This window comes from Meleagris gallopavo, chromosome 5, assembly GCF_000146605.3.
Source record: "Meleagris gallopavo isolate NT-WF06-2002-E0010 breed Aviagen turkey brand Nicholas breeding stock chromosome 5, Turkey_5.1, whole genome shotgun sequence".
Lineage (NCBI taxonomy): Eukaryota > Metazoa > Chordata > Aves > Galliformes > Phasianidae > Meleagris > Meleagris gallopavo.
The window spans coordinates 53,566,989-53,585,963 of record NC_015015.2 but is presented as its reverse complement, the minus strand read 5'-3'; the positions used below and the strand labels follow the sequence as shown (position 1 = coordinate 53,585,963).

The 18,975-nt window shown below is 42.4% G+C and overlaps 1 protein-coding gene across 3 annotated transcripts in view; it reads left to right on the top strand.

Moving 5' to 3' along the window:
- The window catches only part of MNAT1 (MNAT1 component of CDK activating kinase), a 115,690-nt gene that overhangs the window by 7,499 nt on the left and 89,216 nt on the right, over nt 1-18,975 (top strand). The window contains exon 1 of one of the 3 annotated variants that reach the window (XM_010712062.3): nt 8,911-8,936. The exons of the other annotated variants lie outside the window; for them this stretch is intronic. Coding sequence (XP_010710364.1) covers nt 8,926-8,936 — 11 coding nt within the window. The 5' untranslated portion in view covers nt 8,911-8,925. Of the gene's footprint in view, nt 1-8,910; nt 8,937-18,975 lie in introns of those variants that run through there. 3 annotated transcript variants of the gene reach the window in all.

Below are 18,975 nucleotides of genomic sequence, written 5' to 3'. Positions count from 1 at the left end.
AAAAAAAAGAACCTTCCCTGATGATAGCAGAATGTGGGACAAGCTGCTGAGCTTGTGTTGTGGGCAGTTAGGATTCACATCTCCAGTTCCCTTTTTGATTTAATGACTTGCAGGAAATGGTGGGTATTTCTTCACAGAAGGGCTGCTCTGATAGTTATTATAGTCATAAGAATTGATGCTAAGGGTGCACTGAGTTTTGTAATGAGATCTACTGGGTTTTGCTTTTTTTTTAATATATTTTTTAATGTTTTGCAATAATTATTTGTGACAAGATCTGATCTAAGAGCTTCACAATAGTTCCTGCTGTACCTGACAAAATCAGACTTTTCTAGCTAAGATCATCTTTTGAGGCCCTGGATACAATGTTCTAAGTTGTTCTTCCTTTGCAGTTGTATATAACATTCATGGGAGGGAGAACGTTCATGTTCAGGAAAGAGAACAGGATGCCTCTGCCACAAATGAATGATCAGCAAATAATCTGGTTTCATGGCAGTTATGCTTCAAACTGGGAAACACGTAGGTAATTATTTTTACTGTTTTACTGCAGTGCTGCTCCAATGAATAGCACAAAGGTTAAATATATGTCTGAGCATTTGCAGAATCCTAGGCTTAATCTGAGCATGTTGATTCCTTAAAGTTACAGAGAAAGATAAGTGGTTCTACTGAGAGCTGGAAAACAGTGGGCTGCACTGGAGGTGCTTTTTAAGAAGCAATGTTCAGGTCAGAGTTCTCAAGTCCTAAGAACGTTCCGCTCCCTAATTTTAGTAATGCCAAGCAGTGTCAGCAGGCTGTCCGTTTGTGCCCAGGTTACGGAGAATTTCTGATTCTCCTAGACAGCAAAACTGAAGGGGGCACTTTGGCTGATTCTGACACCTTCAAACCTGGGGTCAGCATGGGAAGTCTGATTGGACTGCAGGTTTGGCACCAAGATTTGTTGCGTCGCAAGAACTGCTGACAGTGCCAGGTTGAAGGAGGAAGACCTTGCTTGTTCCAGGCAAGTACGGGCAGACACACGTGTGGTGCCTTTGTCATCCTTGCTGGCAACGTGTCATGTGTACGTCCTATAAAAACTGGTGTCTTCATGGAGATTAGGAGCTGAAAAGTCTATATGTATAACTAATGACTGGATAATCTTTAACGTGAGTATACGAATAGCCTTGTGTAAAGAGAAGGGTTCATGTTGTTCTGAGAGTAGCTGTCTGCAAGCTTAAGAAGATTGCAAACCCTCAGTCTTTACGCACCCTGGATGGCATTGGGAAGGGCTGTCAGTGGTGGTTGTGTAGTCTGATAACTCTGTGACTGATTTGCTGTGGCCTGGAGATGAGAAGCTGCCTTTAAATCCTCCAAATCCCCTTGTTCCAGAGAAAACAAACAAAATCCACATCCTGAGAAAGGGGACGTTTAGGACTGAGGGCAATACCAGGATGATGTGGTGTTGCTGTGAATGTCGTGAGCCAGGCAGCATTGGGGCAGTTTGGGAGCTGGAGAGGCCCGTGTCAGTTGAGCTTAGTCTAGAATTACTGTATTTGTTTGAATCTTCTTGTTTCTAGTCTTCCAACAAAACCTGGTCTAAAGTCTCATTAAACAAATCCTTGTTTCTATTCTGTCTGTTTGGTTTTGTGGAAAGGTGGCACAGGATGGAAATGCAGATGTGTCCAGAGCGGGCTGTCTCCATGTGGGCAGTGTGTCAGTGGTGCGTGAGTGCAGCAGCCCCCTGCAGACCTGTTCCTTAGGATGAAATTGGGGTATGCACATGGGTAACTTTGCTGCTAAGTGAGAAATTTTGGAAAGTTCCTTCTCTTTAGCAAAGAATGTGTCTGGGAAACATCTCATGGCTCTGGGGAAACCGCAGTGTTTGTAGAGGAGCTGGAAGGGGAGGGTGACCAGCCCGACCTTGTGGCAGTAAGTGAAACACAAATGCAGAAGGAGATCTTGGTTGGGAAAGGAGAACGACTGCATGAGGATCTTAGGGAAGTGACCTGGAGTGTGTGACCCCAATACATTGCTTTTCCTTTGTGGGGTTGCAGCAGCACCCAGCATTTGAGGAATGCTTTACAGAGTCCTGGAGCAGCCAAATTCCCAAAGCCCCACATTTTTCCAGAGGCTCACCTGCTGCTCAGGCTGCCCTGCAGAAGTACAGCCTGCAGAAATTCTCCTGCACTCCCTGGGAGCTGTGCTTTGAGCGGAGGAAATCCTACAGAGCGCTAATGCTAATCACTCTCAAATCAGAAATGTGAAATTTGGGCATGCTTCAGGCATTATGTCGGCTTAATTTCCTTAACTGGTGATGTGAGGGTAATAGTGCCTCATGGTGATTTTTGAGGAGGTCAGTTGCTAAATGCTCACTGTGCATGCCAAGGAAAACTGGAGAGGAAGGAAAAAAAGTAAACTTGTTGAAACGGGGTTTGAATGGGTAGAATAAACAAGGATAAAATGACATTGTCTGCATGCACATTGGTTGAATGTCGTCTCTCTGGAGGGCTGGAAGAGGTGGCAGTCCTGGCAAGCTGAAAAGAGCAGCCCTACAGCTCAGCTTCTGGCAGGCAAGCACATAGCTTGAAGGGGAAAAAGGCAGCGCTCTGGCCGTACGCTGTGCAGGAGTGACGTGGCACGAGGCCTCCAGCCACTGCCTGGCTGGGCGGCAGCAGGCTGATGGATGCAGAGGGGAGCAGCCTGGCTGCCTCGGCCGGCCTTCTGAGGGAGGGGGTGACTGCGGGGAGATGGAGTGCATTTCTATCAGTGCGTGTGACCACCAGAGGGATCAGACCACTGGGATTTTCTCTTCCACAGTTTCTTTCTGCATTCTTCCATGCAGCTTGGTTATGGGTGGTTTACATACAGAGATTTTAATTGTCTGACGTGAGAGAATTATAAATTAGACATAGTCTGACCTATTTATGCTCTGTCACAGGTCGACTTTTTTTTTTTCTTCAGTCTGGCAAAACAAATAGGGCTGTATTTATGACTGTGATGCAGCTTTATGTTTCTACTTGCACACGTAAGACTTGATTTCCATAACTCGTGGTATTTCTCTAAGTGGGTACCTCAGAGGTAACTGCATCATTAAACAAGAACCTGCACAGCGTGTGTTTTCTGTGAGCTGGATCAGTTGGATCCCATTTCCAGAGTTCTAGTGGTTCCCTCCTTCTAGAGCTTCAATGATATAATTGGTGGAGCATCTGAAAGTAATCATTCATTGAATGTAATGGACCTCCACCTCTTTCTCTTACACCTAATTAGTTCAGTATTTTATTCTGATATGGGTTTTAGCGATGGTGGAAAGATGCAAAGTTGCCTGAAGGAGAGTTGCCCCAACCAATGTCTTTCTACCACACGTCCTTCCTTCACAAATATAGAAGCAGCTTTATCATTGAAAATTTAATGAAGCTTTCATCAATACAGTGCAGTGCCTCTACTTTCTCTGAAACGTATTCATTTTTAATGAGCTTCAAATTCTAATTTCAGATAACAGGAACAACTGAATATAACCATAAATCTGATTTGTTTGTGAACAACGTGTCCCATGTCATTTACAATTTGTGAAGTAGCCATTGATGACTGGTGTGGTGAAGCGTGGGAGGGGCTGTGCATTTCAGCTTCAAGCAGCTGCTATTTAAATCAGCTTTGGACTACATTTAGAAGCTGGTTTAAATGGTTTGTTTCAGACCTCTATTTTTTTCATAAAAATCAGCCCCGGGAAACAGAAGCAGTGACCTTAAAGCAATGAGGCTGTTGCCTGAGTGATATTTCAAAGTATTTCTGCTTTGTAGCTTTTCTTCCTCCCCCCTCCATTAGCAAGCCTAAGGTTAAAAAGTACAATAGTGGGAAAATTCTTCATATATGTGGCTGAGCTGGTACTACTGAGTGAAATACAGAATTGTGTATAATGAATTGCAGAAGATGGAAAGAGTCTAGGAATAGCTGTGAAAGTATCCTGCAGCACTGCGCAGCGTCAAACGAAGGATTGCTGTGAAACATCAGATCTTGTTGTGCTGCTTGGCTTGGCTGGAGGAGCAGCACAGCTCCTCGTGCTCCCACTTACCAGGAGTGGGGCTACAGAAAAGGTGGCATTGCTCTGCATTTGGTATGCAGTGACCACAGCTATGAGTGCATGGTTACATTTTCCATTAGAATGGGAAAACGTTAACGCTAAAACACTGTTTTGATCGGGTGAAAATGCTTTACTGTTCTATCTGCATTATTTAATTTATGATCCTTTTATTGTTTCTCAAAATCATAATTGACATTTACCCATTAATATTTAATTTGCTTTGGAGGTTAATTGCAGAAAAAGGCCATATATAATACAATGCTTTCGAGTACAGAAACATAAAACATAATAACCAGAAACATTTGCTATTACACATATTACTGCCTTTGTAGTAATACAAAAGGAGGTGCAGAGAGTAGCTTCTGCTCCACCTTCTTTCTCAGCAGTATCAATTTTGTATTTTGTGTATATATATATATAGTGTGTGTGTGTGTGTATGTATATATATATATAAAATCAGAGTTATTTTAGTGCCACAATAAATTTACTGCATGCATTGCATGTTTGTATCCTGATTGCTCTTGGTTGTTCTGAATATCTTGCCTTAGTTTATTTGATACCTTACAGTATCAGGGTTAGTTTGGGTGGTCTCCTGTGTTGGTTTTTGTTTTTCCTTAATCTAACATTTTATGCACGTTTTGACAGCATCACAAATGAAACATGCTGATGTCTGCCAAACATATTACCTGGATGTTCTTTCAGGTAGGGATAGCAGCCCCAGAATTTCCTTCTATCTGTAGGACTGAGAGAAGCTATGGCATCATCCCTGCCTTGTGCTGCTCGCTGCCTGCCATCAGCACAGGTGTCAGGGAGCCTTGTGGCTGTCATCCCCAGGCAGTGGGGACAGGCAGGGCAGGAGTGGCCTGGCTTCTGGCTTCTGCCTCCCCAGCCAGCCCCATCCTGCTGGGATGCAAGCCTTTGCCAGGGGAAGTTAAGCAATGCAGCACAGCCTGCGGTCTCTGCAAGACCTGGCTCTGATTGTTTCCTGGTCCCTAGAGTGTATTCCAGCAAGAATATGGCTTTTTTTACCTTCTGAATACTGCCCTACATGATTTGTAAGGCTTTCAGAGACTCTTGCCTTAATGGAAGAGGTCTGGTTTGCATGATCTGATGTATCCTGAACTGGGAAGTAAACTTGTTCCAGTCTGCTCCAGGCATTTTATGGAGCAGTGTCAGACATGTATCAATGATGGACGTTTCCACTAGAAACTGATTGGTTTATTTACTGAATTCTGATGGCTAATTAAAAAGTTCAAATTCCTAATGAAAATTCTTGTTTGCTAGCCATGCAGAGGAGAGCATTGGGGCAGATGACAGCTGTGTGGCAAGGCTCGTGTTCCTGAAGATGGGCTGAGTTCATCAGGTGTCTGAGCACCCATGTAGTCCATAGGAGCAGTGAGATTCCTTATGTAGCCATTACTTTCTTGATCACTAATTATTTTCACTCTTGAAATGTGTGCATCTTTTCTGATGGTCGCTTCTCTATGAAATCATTTACTTAACACAGTTTATTTAAGGTAAATTGGTAGCAGTAAGTTAGGAGTTTGTCTTAAGAGTCACTTTTCATATTTGCCTGGGACTGTTAGCAGTAGAGACTGAAGGTATTTGAGAAAGAACAGTGTGTGTTTGTTCTGTTTTTAAACTTTACTAGTTCAACAGTCTTAAATGACTCTCCATCATCTTGTCCTGAGTGACACCAGGTATTTTACTTGCCAGTCTCAAGTGTGACCTGCTGTCTGGGTCAGCTTTTTACTGTGATTTGTAATAAATATCCTAATGCAACCTCTTTACGGTGAGAAAAGTTTGTAGGTTTTTTGCAAACTTGGAGGAACTTCAGCAAAAACTTACTCTTTACTTTCTTAATTTCTGCAGGTTTTTTTTTTTTCAGATGCTTCAAGGAAAATTAGTTTTTATGTGGGGGCTCTTATGGTATATACTAATTGCACATACAAACTATGTTCCAACCTTTGTTTTGGATCCCAGAGCTCAGAAGTTAGGAAATATTAGAAAAAGGTTTTCTCATTCAGTATAAGCTGGGTCCCTATGTATATATGATAACATATGATTATTGGCATGGAATGTTCCTTTTTTTTTTTTTTATATCTTTTAGGAGTTTGTTTTGTACCATATTCAGAGAACATTTTCATCTTTATTTGATAGTCAAGTATTTATTGGACATTATCAAGCATCTGTAATGAATAATAAGCTTGTTCATTTCTTCCTTTTCTCATGGTACACAGTGACTGTGTACAAAACCTTCTGTGCTTATGTTTCTCATGTGATACAAAAGCACTGATGAGAAGAATCAAGATTTTACAGGGATCTCAGAAGTGTTCTTTGGGGGGAATGTTAGAACTTTGCCACGTACCCTTTTGTTTTTTCAACAACTTCCTTCTACAGCAAACAAAGATGAGCATTTGAGAGCCTCATCATGATGAGAAGTGTTAAAGCTGGACTGTGTTGATTCTATGAATAGCTACTGGGCATTCCAGAAAAGGAATTTGTGTTCGTTAAGGTAATTATATTTCAACTTTGCAGTATAGTTTTTAAGGTTTTAAAAGGTTTTACTTAATGTTATGACATGGAGCACATAGGTGACAGGTAACTTGCGTAAAGCAGTGCTCTGGGCAGCTAATCCACTGAGTCATCTCAGTGCTGCTGTGCAGTATTAAAGCTGAAATTTTGATCCTGGGGGAAGGGAAACTAAGATAAAAAGAAGCAGTAGAGTTTGAAAAAGAGTGGGATTATGCGGGGCGTGGTGTCTTTTTGTTTTCCTTTTTTTCCCCCCTTGTTTCAGATTTGTTATGCCTTATGCCCCAACCCCCAAGCAGTTATATCTGCATGTTGGAAAGGCAGCAAGCTGCGATGCTGATGAAGGTACAGGGAGGAGGTGGGGATAAGCAACATAAGGCTGTGTTATTACTAGAAAAAATACCTCCTATGTAACTGCCTCTCTGCCTTTCCTGTGGGTCCTCTTGTTTTCTGAGAGTCTTTGGCAGTCATGCCCCTTCCCATGCAGGTTTTGTCTGCATTTTTAAGCTGAATCACGAAGAAAAATGCTGCACTCTGTCAAGCATCTGTGATTGTGCCCTTCTGACAGTACTGTTACTGCTTGTGCTCAGAACATTGAGTCTGTGTGTGCTCTGCTTTTAGCAAATACAAACTTCTGATTGGACACACATTTGTCTGCTTTGTGCATGAAGACATTGTTGACCATGCCTTTTATGTATAAGGGTGATAGGAAGGAAAAAGATGAACAGCAGTTTGGTAAAAAGTAATAAAAAGTAATAAAAGAAATTGGTGGACACATACGTGGTGACTTCCAGTTGAGTCTTCATGGTAAGTCCAGCTCATTGAAGTTCAGATATCCCCATTATTGCATGCTTGTCCTACCACGTGTTCCTACCACTTGTTTTTTTGGCATTGAAAGGTGAGCCAGTGCAGGGCTGTGATCCATTTAATGGTTTTCAACTGGATTAGCTCCTTATGCTGCTCTCAGGCAGCCGAATACAAGCTTTAGGATGTGAGTGAGGGCTGGGAAGCCAGATCAGCCTAGATTTGAAAGAAGGATGAGCTTCTGTAGGGCTAGACTGCACCTTACAATTGTAGCCATAGGTGATGCTGGTAAAAATAACTGAGAAATCTGTATGCAGTGCTCACATGCCTCCTTGATGATGGTTTCAGCACTGCACCGGGAGATCAGCAGTCCTGGTAGTGTTTGTTAAACATGAATTAACCATGTAGGTGTGTGGCAGCCATGCCCCAAAACTTTGGATGTTGGATGATCCCACACAATTTCCCCTCTGCATTCTGTGGGGGGTTAGTGTGTTTGCTTTAGTTGACAGCCTGAGCATGCAGAGGCTCCGTTTTTCTTTTGTCGAATGCTGTACAGCTTGGATTTGGATTTGGCTTAAACAAATCACAAGCAACCATCTCTTTGTATTGTGTAAAGCTGATGTTCCTGAGAATGAAAAGATCATTTGTGGGTTACTGGAAGTGCCGCAGTTTGAAAAGAGCTATGCTGAGGCAGATGCAACATTTCGCTTGGAAGCATGGTGAGAGTTTTTCAGGTCTCTTCGTAGCCCTTTCAAAGCTGGAGCAAAGGGATTCATTTTACATTGGTCTCCTGGTGTTGTCAGCAGTGTGAATGAGGTGTTTGTGCGCTGTGTTATCCAGGAGGACGATCAGTGTGTGGTACTTTGTGTGAGTGATGATTTTCATTTTGCCTGTTTTTCTTTCCTACGTAAACGGAAGGGAAGACAATGCAAAGCAGAATCTGTTTTGATTGTGGTGGGACTGATCATGAAGCAAGTCTGACATTTGATGCATCGTAGCTGTCATCACAACATGTTACTTCTGCGGACTTCTTTTAAGCATCTTTCACATCGGTAGCTGAAAAACCCTTGCAGTCTCAGCTCACGATATCTTTGCACGGGGAAAGGAGATAACCTTGAATTAGCTATAGTGTGAAAGGCAAACAAATTTGAGGGTACAGTGTGAACAAGGAAATCACAGTTTCCCCATGACTTGTTTAATGCAGCATCTCTCACTGGAGTGCTTGCTTTATTACGTGTATTCTTAGTGGAGTGGCAAGGTGGGATGGGGAGTAACACTGAGTTTAGGTGATTGTATTTGTGGTTTTTAAATCTCTGCTGTTTTTCTTTCTGTTCTTAGAGTAGAAAAGGGATGGATCCTGGGAGTGTTTTGTGTGCATGCAAGTCATTGCTGCCTGTGGTTGGGAAGCAATCCCACAGCTCTTACCTGCTGTGTGCAGGTGCAGAGAAGGACGAGGAAAAGTCATGCTGCCTTTAGCTTCCTGAAAGTACTTTGTGTCCCTGGAGTGCTAAACTTGGGGTCTCTGCAAAGGATAATGGATGCCGTACAGGTGAGTCAGCCTTTTGTGTGGAGGTCCAGGTGCTTGACTTATTTTCAAGCTTGCATGCTAGGACACACACTGGCATTCATCACATTCGTAAACACTGCTTCAAGTTGAGGAAGGCTTTTGTCTTCTAACCTGTTTTCCTTGGTGCTCTGGCAGTGACCGGCGTGACGCATTTTCCCCAGGTGGCATCAGCAGCCTGTGAAAGCTGCAGGAAGCATTTCTGCCATGCGACCCTTGGGGCAGGGTGATCTTCAGACAGGACAAGCAAAGTCCCAAAAATAGAAACCAAAAATACAGTTATCTATAGCTGTGCCTTTAGGACAGGGAATGTAGGCTCCGTGTCTTCAGGCATCCCTTTGGGCACTGTGGTTCTTTTGCTTGTTTCTGCTCTGTGTGAATTTAATAGTTGATAATTCCTGCAGCACAGGAAGCAGTGGTGATTTTCTGTTCGTTTGTTTGTTTCCTTAGTGGTGGAAAGACCCTTGCTGGTATTGCTGAGTGGAACAAAGCGGAGTTGTAGCCTGGTGCGCTGAGTTTAGGCTCTCACTTCTATGAAGCAGTGCTTACGTTTCCCTTTAATATATATTATTCCTTTATAGCCTTTCTTTTTGAATAAGACTCGAATACTTATGTCTGCAGCAAAGTAGTGAAAAGCAGTTCTTGATCAGTTTCCCCTCCGTGTTTAGTGTAAGTATAGCCTTGCTGCTAGGATTGCTTGCAGAAAGGACTGCTGGGCAGCCCTAAATCCACACTGGCTTCCTAAGTAAAACAAAAGCTCCACAGTTACATAGGAATTACTCAGTGCATCTAATAAGAATCTTCTCAGGTGTTTGAATCTGTTTCTTGATTTTTCTCTTCTCCTTTCTGTGTAGTGTGGATGTTTGTGCTTGCTCTCTGTAGGCTGTTGTCTTACGGAGCTTGAGTTTGTGAATGATAATGAAGTCTGGTTTTAAGCACTGATGTACCTGTGGGACTGTTCAAATGAGAAGAATGGAGTGGAATCCAAAACCCTGAAGCCCACCAGAGGTTGACGTTTTGTTTCCCCTCCTTCCTTGGCCTCCTCTATTCCTAGTGGGCTCTGAAGCAAACTCCAGCAGTTGCCTCAAGGATTAGACCAGTTTTTTTTTTTTTAAGTAGTAAAATAGATCTGAATATAGTCAACTTTTGACATGTTATGTCTGAGAAAGTTAAAATGCGTCTATAGGCTGTAAACTGTTGTATAGGCAATGGTGAAGTAGTGAGTTTTAACACGCCTCTTGAATGGGTACCCCAGGGATGGAAAAAGTGACTGAACTGTATACTGTCAAAAACAAAGAACAACTTTTGGTTTGGCCGCTTCGTGGACCGCTTAGCTCCACTTGAAACTGGTTTTGCTATAGATCGCTGCAGCAGGAGCAGTTTGTCCTTAGTGTCAGCTGTTTGCTGTGTGGGTGGGGGACGGTGCAGGTGCTGCTGGCACTTGGGGCTGTTTGTGCCCTCAGTGAGAAATTCCTGCCTCGCCAGCAGAACCAAAACACGCTATTATCTTATTAGTGCATTCACTCTTAATGCATGAGCCCGCATTACACTTTAAGCTACCTTTATTATGTACATTCCCACAGTTTTAACTCTTTATCATTTAAAGCTCATGAGAAATTGACTGAGACTTAATTGCACCCATAGGGTCTTGATAAGAGTTCGGTGTGATTGTATCTGTGTGGTTGCAGGCTGAGAGGTGTGAGCATTAATGTCAGGCCTTCAACAGACGAGGAGAGGCAGGAGATGCTCCTGCTGCCCCTTCCTCCATGAGAGCACCTTCAGATAAAAGGTAAACGTTGACCATCAGTGACAGCTGATCAGCTAGAAAGGTCCCCCTGCCTGTATTTTAATGGCTCTAATTTTTCTTAAAGAACACATGGCATGCTTCAGTTCCATCATTTGAAAGTTTTGCAGCCTGCTCTTTGGCAGTTTTGCTGACTATTGTATAGATTGCTATTAGAAGTGATATTTTTGTGGGTTATTTTTTTGTGTAAGCATATACATCCTTAATCCACCTGAGTCATGCATTCTATTTTTAATATACAATGGTTTTGAAGACTCAATGTGCCAGGATTGGTGCTGATGTAGTGTGAATGAAGTGACATGGAGAGGCCTCCTTGAAGGGGGGAAAAAGAAGGGCCAGTTACATACTCTGCAGGATCACTGAATTCATGTACATGTATATATATATATATTTTTTAATGAGCACAATAGGCAGGAAATTGTTTTGGGGCTGACACCCCCTTCCTGCACCCCACTGAGCTGCATTGCTGGAGGAAGGTGACCATGGTGGGACAGCAGGTTAAGGCTTGTCTGTAGAACACCATTGTGGGTAGAACTGTGTTGCTTCCCACCTTGAGTTAAGCCACTTTAGTAATGTGACCTGTCCTCTGATTTTTATATTATCTCTTTTTTTTTTTAAGGCCAAGCATATTTTTTGCAGGGGAATTTTGTTCAACTGGTTAACCCTGTATGATTCTGTGAGTGCCACCAAACTTGTTTTACAGGGTTCTCCAAGAAAGCCATCCAGCATGGGATTCCAGTCGTTGCAGTTGAACAGTAATGTAGCAGTAACCCAACAGTCTGCATGTAGCTGCTCTTCAGATTCAGCTGTTGTGCAACAGCCCCATAGTCACCAACTGCAGCTCTGTACTGGGTTCTGGCTTCTTGGGGTCTGTGCAACTTCTTTGTGAGCATTGGGCTCTACAGGCAGCCTGTGCCTTCCTCACATCTGGATCCCTTCATGATTTGTGACTGGTAAACCTGGCTATGTCCTTTGTGGAAGTGGGTAAGATGGTGGTTTTTCTGGAGAGTGTCGCAATGCTAAGCTTGTGCTTCCAGGTTTGAGGAGAACAGAGGTTTGTGTGGAGAGGAACCTCAGCCAACAGGCTGAAAACCAGTCCTGAAGAGGCCTTGTTTGCCCAGGGTGTCCCTGTTGGACGTCAGTGGCAAATTGTGCTTAAAGTTTGCAGGATTGAGCCAATAATTCAGACTCATATATAATTCTCTGAAATGATGATAGTAAATAATTCACAGTCTGGAATCTCCTTATAGATGTAGTCAAGAAAACTTTATGCTTTGTGTACACAGTTTCTCTGGCCTACTTTTGGAGTGGGCACCTCCACAATGTTAGAAACTGGCGAGGTTCCTCATTTCTGAGCGTCCTATCCTTTTGTTTTGAGGTTTCTTTACTGGACCCCCAACCTGTTGGTCACAATTTAGAGGGCTGTTGCTTTTCTGAAGGATCTGCAGAACCCCAGATTTGCTTGGAGAATGGCTTACTATTCAAATGTCATTGGGAGCATTTGAAAACCATAAAACTGTGTATTCAAAGGCTTCCAGTCTTTCTGGGGATATGTGCTCAAGGCTGTATTCTCCTGATTAGTTTTAATTTGACTGATTTTAGCAGTGCTAGATAGTATCAAGTGTTTATTGTGTGCAGTTTATATGGATAAGGAAAGTAGCAGTGGCTGTTTCTCAGAATAGGAACAATGTTTTTAATGCAGCTGTTGTGATCCCAATCCAAAATAGGTGCACAGATCTCTAATTATGAACAGTGTGGTGTTTATGAGAAAACCTGCAGCATTGTTGAATGCTTCACAGCTGATGTTTGGGTGAAACAGATAAGCTCAAGTATTGTCTAGAACTGATCATCTGTGTCTTGGGGTATTTGTTTCCTTATGTATTTTTGACAGCCCTGTACTCAATCAGTGGGGACCTGTGGGGTGCAGAGCTCTGCTGCCTGGGTAATGATGGCCATGGGTTGGCTGTGAGCCACCCAACAGTTCTATGCTCCAACTCCAAATAAAGAGGAACAGATTTGTGGATATTTGTCTCACTTCAAAGTTTTGGACAAAAATTAGAATGTGAAAAGCTGGTAAATGTGGGGGGGAGATGCAGCTGTGTGCTACCCTGCCTGTGGCCTGAGTTGTCTCTTGTCTGAGTGCTTGCGTCCACTGCAGGGTAACAGCTCTGGGTGTGCTGATCTGTGAGCTTTGTGGCATATAGTGCATGTGGATAGAAGTACAAACAGGAGTATCATGCATCGTGCTGCTTTTTCTGTGCCACTAAAGGGAGTAGAATATATAGCAGATATATCTTATATATAGCACATACATCTTCATCGTGATTAAATAGTTTGAGACGTGCTGCAACTTTGGGAGAAGAATTTATGTTACCTCTTTGGTGAGTAAAATATTTGCTTACTTTGTCATGTTTGATAACCTTTGAAGGTACCTCTAGCTTTATGGAACAGGGTTGGGTTTTTGTCCCCTACAATCTTTAGGAAATGTTTGAGATGCCAGAGTAGCTAATAAAGGCCTGGCACGTGTCCTCCTTGTTTTTATTTAATACCTTCCTCTATGAAGAGTTGCACTGGGTATGACCACTTTCCTTGCTTTCAGAAAGTTTTGAGTAGTAATAACAAGTTGGTATTAACCAACTTGGTTATTGTATTAAAATAGCAATTGCTGTTTGTTTTTAAGCTCAGAGTCAGGGAAAAATATGTGCTTCTTAAAAACTTTGATTTGATTTTAAATGATTATGTTTGCAATGCAAAGAAGTGCTTCCTAGCTGGCTTTAAGTAGGTTAGGATCTGTGCTGCCCTTAAAAGAGAAATTGCAGACTGACCTGCTTGGTGGCCAGCACGGGGGGAGGCTTTGCTCTTTTCTCTCTATTTAAAAAGAAAAAACTCAATGTTTATTTTTGAGATTGTTTCACACATTGTATATGATATATATTACATAATGCTGTATATATACATTGCATATTGTAGGGTATTTCAAGACATCCCTGAAATATTTATCATGCTGTGTCCCACTAAGAATGTAATCTTAAGGTCTCCACTGTTTACGAAGCACAGTCTATATTTTATCTCATGCTGAGTAAAGATGTGATAATGGTTGTTTAGGGATTATGTGAAAATGAAGTGAGGAATGACCCTTAAAAATTGGTAGGAAGTAGGAGATTCCCAAATGAGAAGAGGGAGGGGGAAGCAGTTTGATTTGCTACTGCTGGGGTTTTCTGAAGGATGCTCCTTTGCACATATGCAGAGGAAAATGGAGTTTGGTGAGAATTAAAAAAAAAAATAATCACAAAAACTTTATTTTTTTCATTTTATTTTATTTTTTTAATTTTTAGAATAAAATCTGCTTGGTTACAGATAGTAGATGAAAACCTGTAAGTCTAACTTGCCTGTGCCATTTGGGGCAGATGCGCAGATATCAACTACTCAGTGGAAATGCAGGGAATGACCCCAGTGGGCCCTTCCAGCCTTGGCTGTGTGTGGTTATTTTGAAGTGAACTTGTTCAGCAAGCAGTGAATTGCTTGTTAGATTTTTTTTTTAATGGTTGACTTGCCAAATACGTGCCATTTCATCTTATGTTTCTGTCTACGTTTTCAAAAATGGAAGTACACAAACCTTTCTCTCTTTGTCATTTTTTTTCCTATTGCCAACCTTTCACTTGAAAAAGTACTCAAACCTGTCAAGGATTGAGTCTTGGTGTGGGTGCAAGATGGCAATAAAATGTTGGTCCTTTTTATTTTCCTTTAATGAGCTTTTCTGCAGCTTTCAATATTAACCATCGTTTAGGCTCAGCTCTGTCAGCTGTTTAAGGACTGTGTAAAGGTCATTCTTCCTTCTCTCACGTTCTTTCACATTGTTACAGCAGAGGCAAGAAAGCTTTAGCAAGCCACTCTGAACATGGCTGTAGGTCAGGCAATTAAGAACAGTCCAATCAACTGGAATTCCAGTAGAGAATTGGGATTAAGTTACCTACACTTACCTGGCACACCTGCATCCTTACTGTTGAAAGGGTGCTGCTGCCTTTGGCCTCTCTCACCAAATGGCAGCAGTCTTGAGGTGGTTTGTGCACTAAGTCCACATAGGGCTGATGAAGAGGAGGGAACGACGAGCTGCTGAGACATGACCACCAGCTTTTACTGCACAGAAACCATCCATCTAGACTTGTTTTGCTTCCAAGCTGAGACGTGTCCTAGTGCAAAGTGTGCAGAAGTAAGCATCAGCTAATGTATATTTGCTAACAGAGATTTTTTTCTACTTATTCTGTATAAGTATATATTCTGTTTGAATATATATCTGTTGCTTATGTATTAAATTGCTGTACTATCTGAAATAAGACAAGCAAAGAATGCTTGCTCTCTTTCTTTGGTGCTGTTTTATCAGTTGCTAAGGTCAGACAAACAAAACGATATGATTTTACCCTCTCCCCTTTTCCAGGTGAAAAAAATTGACCCAAGTGGATCAAGCTTGGATCTCTGAGACATTCACATATCATGTTTTATGCCAGATAAGATAAATGATTTGGTTATTGATGGGAGAATATGAATCTGTAATTTAAGAACGAGTGCTTCACTTTGACGGTTAGGAGTTATTTCTGTTAAGAGCAGATGCTAGAACATCTGTGCTGTGCATGTTGCTTTAAAAACAGAACTAGAACAAGCAGCTAGGACCATAGATAGGACTGGATGACCTCTTCTTGATTAGTAATTCAAATTGTTTTCAAGACACAACCAGGTCTTAAAGTCTTCCTCATGCGCTTACTAAATTCCATTGTGATTTTTGCAGTGCTCCTGCTCTACTCTCACTGTTGTGGATGGTAGAGACTAAGATTTCCAGTGTGAAGCTTCCAACAACTGATAAGGCCTGCTAATTCTAACTGTTCTTTATTTATGTAATTAGTATTCTTTTTTAAATTAGTGTACAGAAGTGTCTTGTTCCACTCCTCGGTGCTTTAAAAAAGACAATCTCCCATAGCTTTGTGACTTTTTTCAAATGCATGAATTTGTTTGTGTTTCCTTCTGTTTCTCTTGTGGAAGCACTTGCCTGCAAAGTAACCCCGCAATAATATGACAGGGGCTCTGGGTCTTTTATTTTTATCAGTTTTGATGAATAGTTGCAATCCTTTATCTGCTACCCTGTCTGTTCTTCTTGTATTGCTTGTGGTAACTGTGCCTTGAGTCATCTCTCGGGAGGGATGTTGATGAAGCAGCCGAGGGTACCCTCAAGTAAAGAAGGATGCTTATTACATCCTATTCTCTTTCCTTATGCTTCTGGATCAAGGTAAAAGAATGTCATAAAAGCTTTGGGAGAGGGAAGGGAAGGACACATTTTAATAGACAGCATTGCGTGCTCTCAAATTCAAAGCTTAGGAAGGAAACTTTTTATGCTGCCTCTCAGAGGCTCTCCCCAGTACCTTGATGCTGGGTCCTGTTTGATCTCAAACAGCATCTCCTGGGGCCTGGCTCTGCTGGGCATCTTCCACTTCAATCTGCTGCGGTTACTTTGATGGGCACTTGTGAGGAAGTCTTTTCCAGGGGAAGTATTCCTCCAAGGGCTGAGATGTTGCGTCTCAGATAGCTGTAAAAGTGTGCTTCAGGCTGCCTGGAAATGTTGTGGGGTCTTCTCCTTGGAGACCTTCAGAAGCTGCCTGGATGCAGGCCTGGGCACCCTGAGCCAGAGGCACCCAGAGGGCCCTGCCAGCCTCAGCCATGCTGTGATTCCATGCTGGACACTGTGGAGGGCCTTTTATTTTCAGAGCTTTCAAAGCTGTGCGCCTACATCAGCTTCAGTTGCTGCAGTGCCTCCTTGTTCTTTGCAGCCCAACTGTTCTGCTGCGATGCTCGTGTTCCATGCGTAGCCTCAGCCAAGGGATCCATGGCTGTCAGTACCAACTGTGTGTAAATACAGTGGTGTGAGCTGCCTGAATGTGAATGCTGTTTGTGGGATGCCCTGACCTGTCTGCAGGAAGTCTGGCTGCCAGACTTGTTAGGGCCTGGAGCTCGTTCATGGGTTCTTCTTGTTCTGCTTGGAGATGGGATCTGCCAAGCTTTTGAGGTACGTGGCATTACTCATACAGCCCTTCACCGTTCTGGGCGCTGGCATCCTCTGATGCTGAACACAACTCCCCTTCCAGCTTCAGCTTCCCCAAGGAATGATTCTGAAATGAGTCTGCCTTTCAAGCCCTTCATGGCATAGCGTGATATACTTATTGCTCTGACTGTGATTTTATATTTGGCAACATACTGCTTAAGTGTTCTCACCCTCGTTGCCGGTTCCTGTTTTCACTTTGCCCTTTGCTATGTGCTGGTATAAGCATTTGTGAGCTATGTGGTGAACCAAATGGGTGAGTTTGTCTGGCAGGAAAAAAACTCAGCAAATAACCGTGTGGCTGCATGAGTGTTTGTTTCTGGCCTGTGAGACATGGCAGCAGGGAAGAGATGTTGTGCAGCAGGGTGAAGGGAGATGAACAGCTTCTTTGGAACTGCTGCTGGCTCAGCACATAGAAATGCAAGTGTTGGCTTCCTCTGTTGAACCTACAAAATCAAGGTTGTGAAGACATTTGCTGCTCATGGGAATGGGAGTTGGTGTCTCACAACTTACTTGGTCACTAGTTTTTAACAGCAATGAATGAAACTATTTATCTAAAACTACTTATCTGAAAGGAAATAGTTGATTGCTTTCTATCATAAAACAGGAGCTAGCACAGAGCACTTTAAAAGCACAACCTGCTGTGACTTTCAAGCCAAGGAAACCTAATGGTTCTTCCTTATACGCTGCTCTTTGAGCACCAGCAGTGTTCTGAGTGCTGTCAGGACTGGAAGTTGTCTTTGTTCGAATAGACCTGTTTAGCTGTTACATAGTACGTGTGTCCACGGTATCTCACTGAGTTTGAATAGTTCATGGAAACCAGACTGTGTAGTTTTTATGCTAAGGGTGAAATACAAGTCAGTGCTTTTGGCAGAAATTTGGCTTGGTTCCTCCCAAAGGCCAAGAGAGAGGAGCCAACATATGCAGAGCATTCAGCAGGTATGTCTGCAAGAGATTGGTAAAGGTTTTGATTTTGAGAAATCTTGCTTTGGAGATGGTTTTAAAAACCATGCTTGCATGCTTCCTATTGAGACCCCAGACCACTGTTGTTTTTATGGAAAACCTTGGGCATATGCCCAGTTCTCTTGCAGATGTGCGTTTTATCAACTTTATCTTCTTACTGTCTGAGATTAGACATGAAACGTGGGAGTGTCTTGTGACAAGCCCTCAGTATTGTGGTCAGGATATCATATTATGCCTTTAATACCATTTTAATTTATATTCCACTTTCTACTGTACAGCCTTATTTCTTTGTCTTGCTTCTACATGCTGTTGTTACAATGTAAGTTGCATTGCAGGGACAGAACAAAAGCTAGAAGCTTTGTTTTAACTCAAGCAAAATATTTCTTGTGACTATTTTGGATCCATAAAGTGCATATTTTCTATTATGTGTTTTAGTTTTTCAAGTGAGACTTCTGCTATTTGCAGGTGTTCTATAAGCCAATGCAAGGCCTGCCCATGGTGGTGCAGGAGTTCCTCCCGTGTCAGAGATGCTGTAGGGCAGCGTGTCCTGTATGGAGCTTGGTGTGAGAGCCTGAACTTGGGAACGATAAGCGTGTTTGTCCTGGGTGCCGTGAGCCAAGGGGTGCATTGAATTGGACCCCGTGTGAAAGGTATGGGCTTTGTAGGTTTAAGGCAGATGTGGAGAATTTCGTAATTGGGTCTTAGGGTCAGGTGTTCCGTGGGCAGCTCCTAATCCTGGAAGCAACCAAGCCTGATGTTTATTGAGAACCTGAAAAACTTGCGAAAGTTCTTACTGAAAGAGAATAAAACAGAAGAAAAGGGTTATTGACATAGTTGAATTATTATTTTAGTGCATGTGTTTGCCCAGTCGACTGTAATGGATTTGAAGTCGTTATTCTGGTGCATTGGGTAAATTCTCTATCGATTTTGGTATGCCTAGTCATTGTGAAAACACTTATTTCTCAATGCCATGCAGCTGCTTGCGAATTGTCAAGAATTGGCCTTTCAAGTATTGGCTTGTCATCTCGACTCAATTGAGATAAATGTGCCATAAGATACGTTTTCATTATTGTGTGCTTAACTGATTATGCAGCAGTATCTCATGAAGAACCGCTTTTATTTAAACAGCAGTGGAAATATTTTCTATGCGCTTGAGGGGTCCAAAAAGAAAA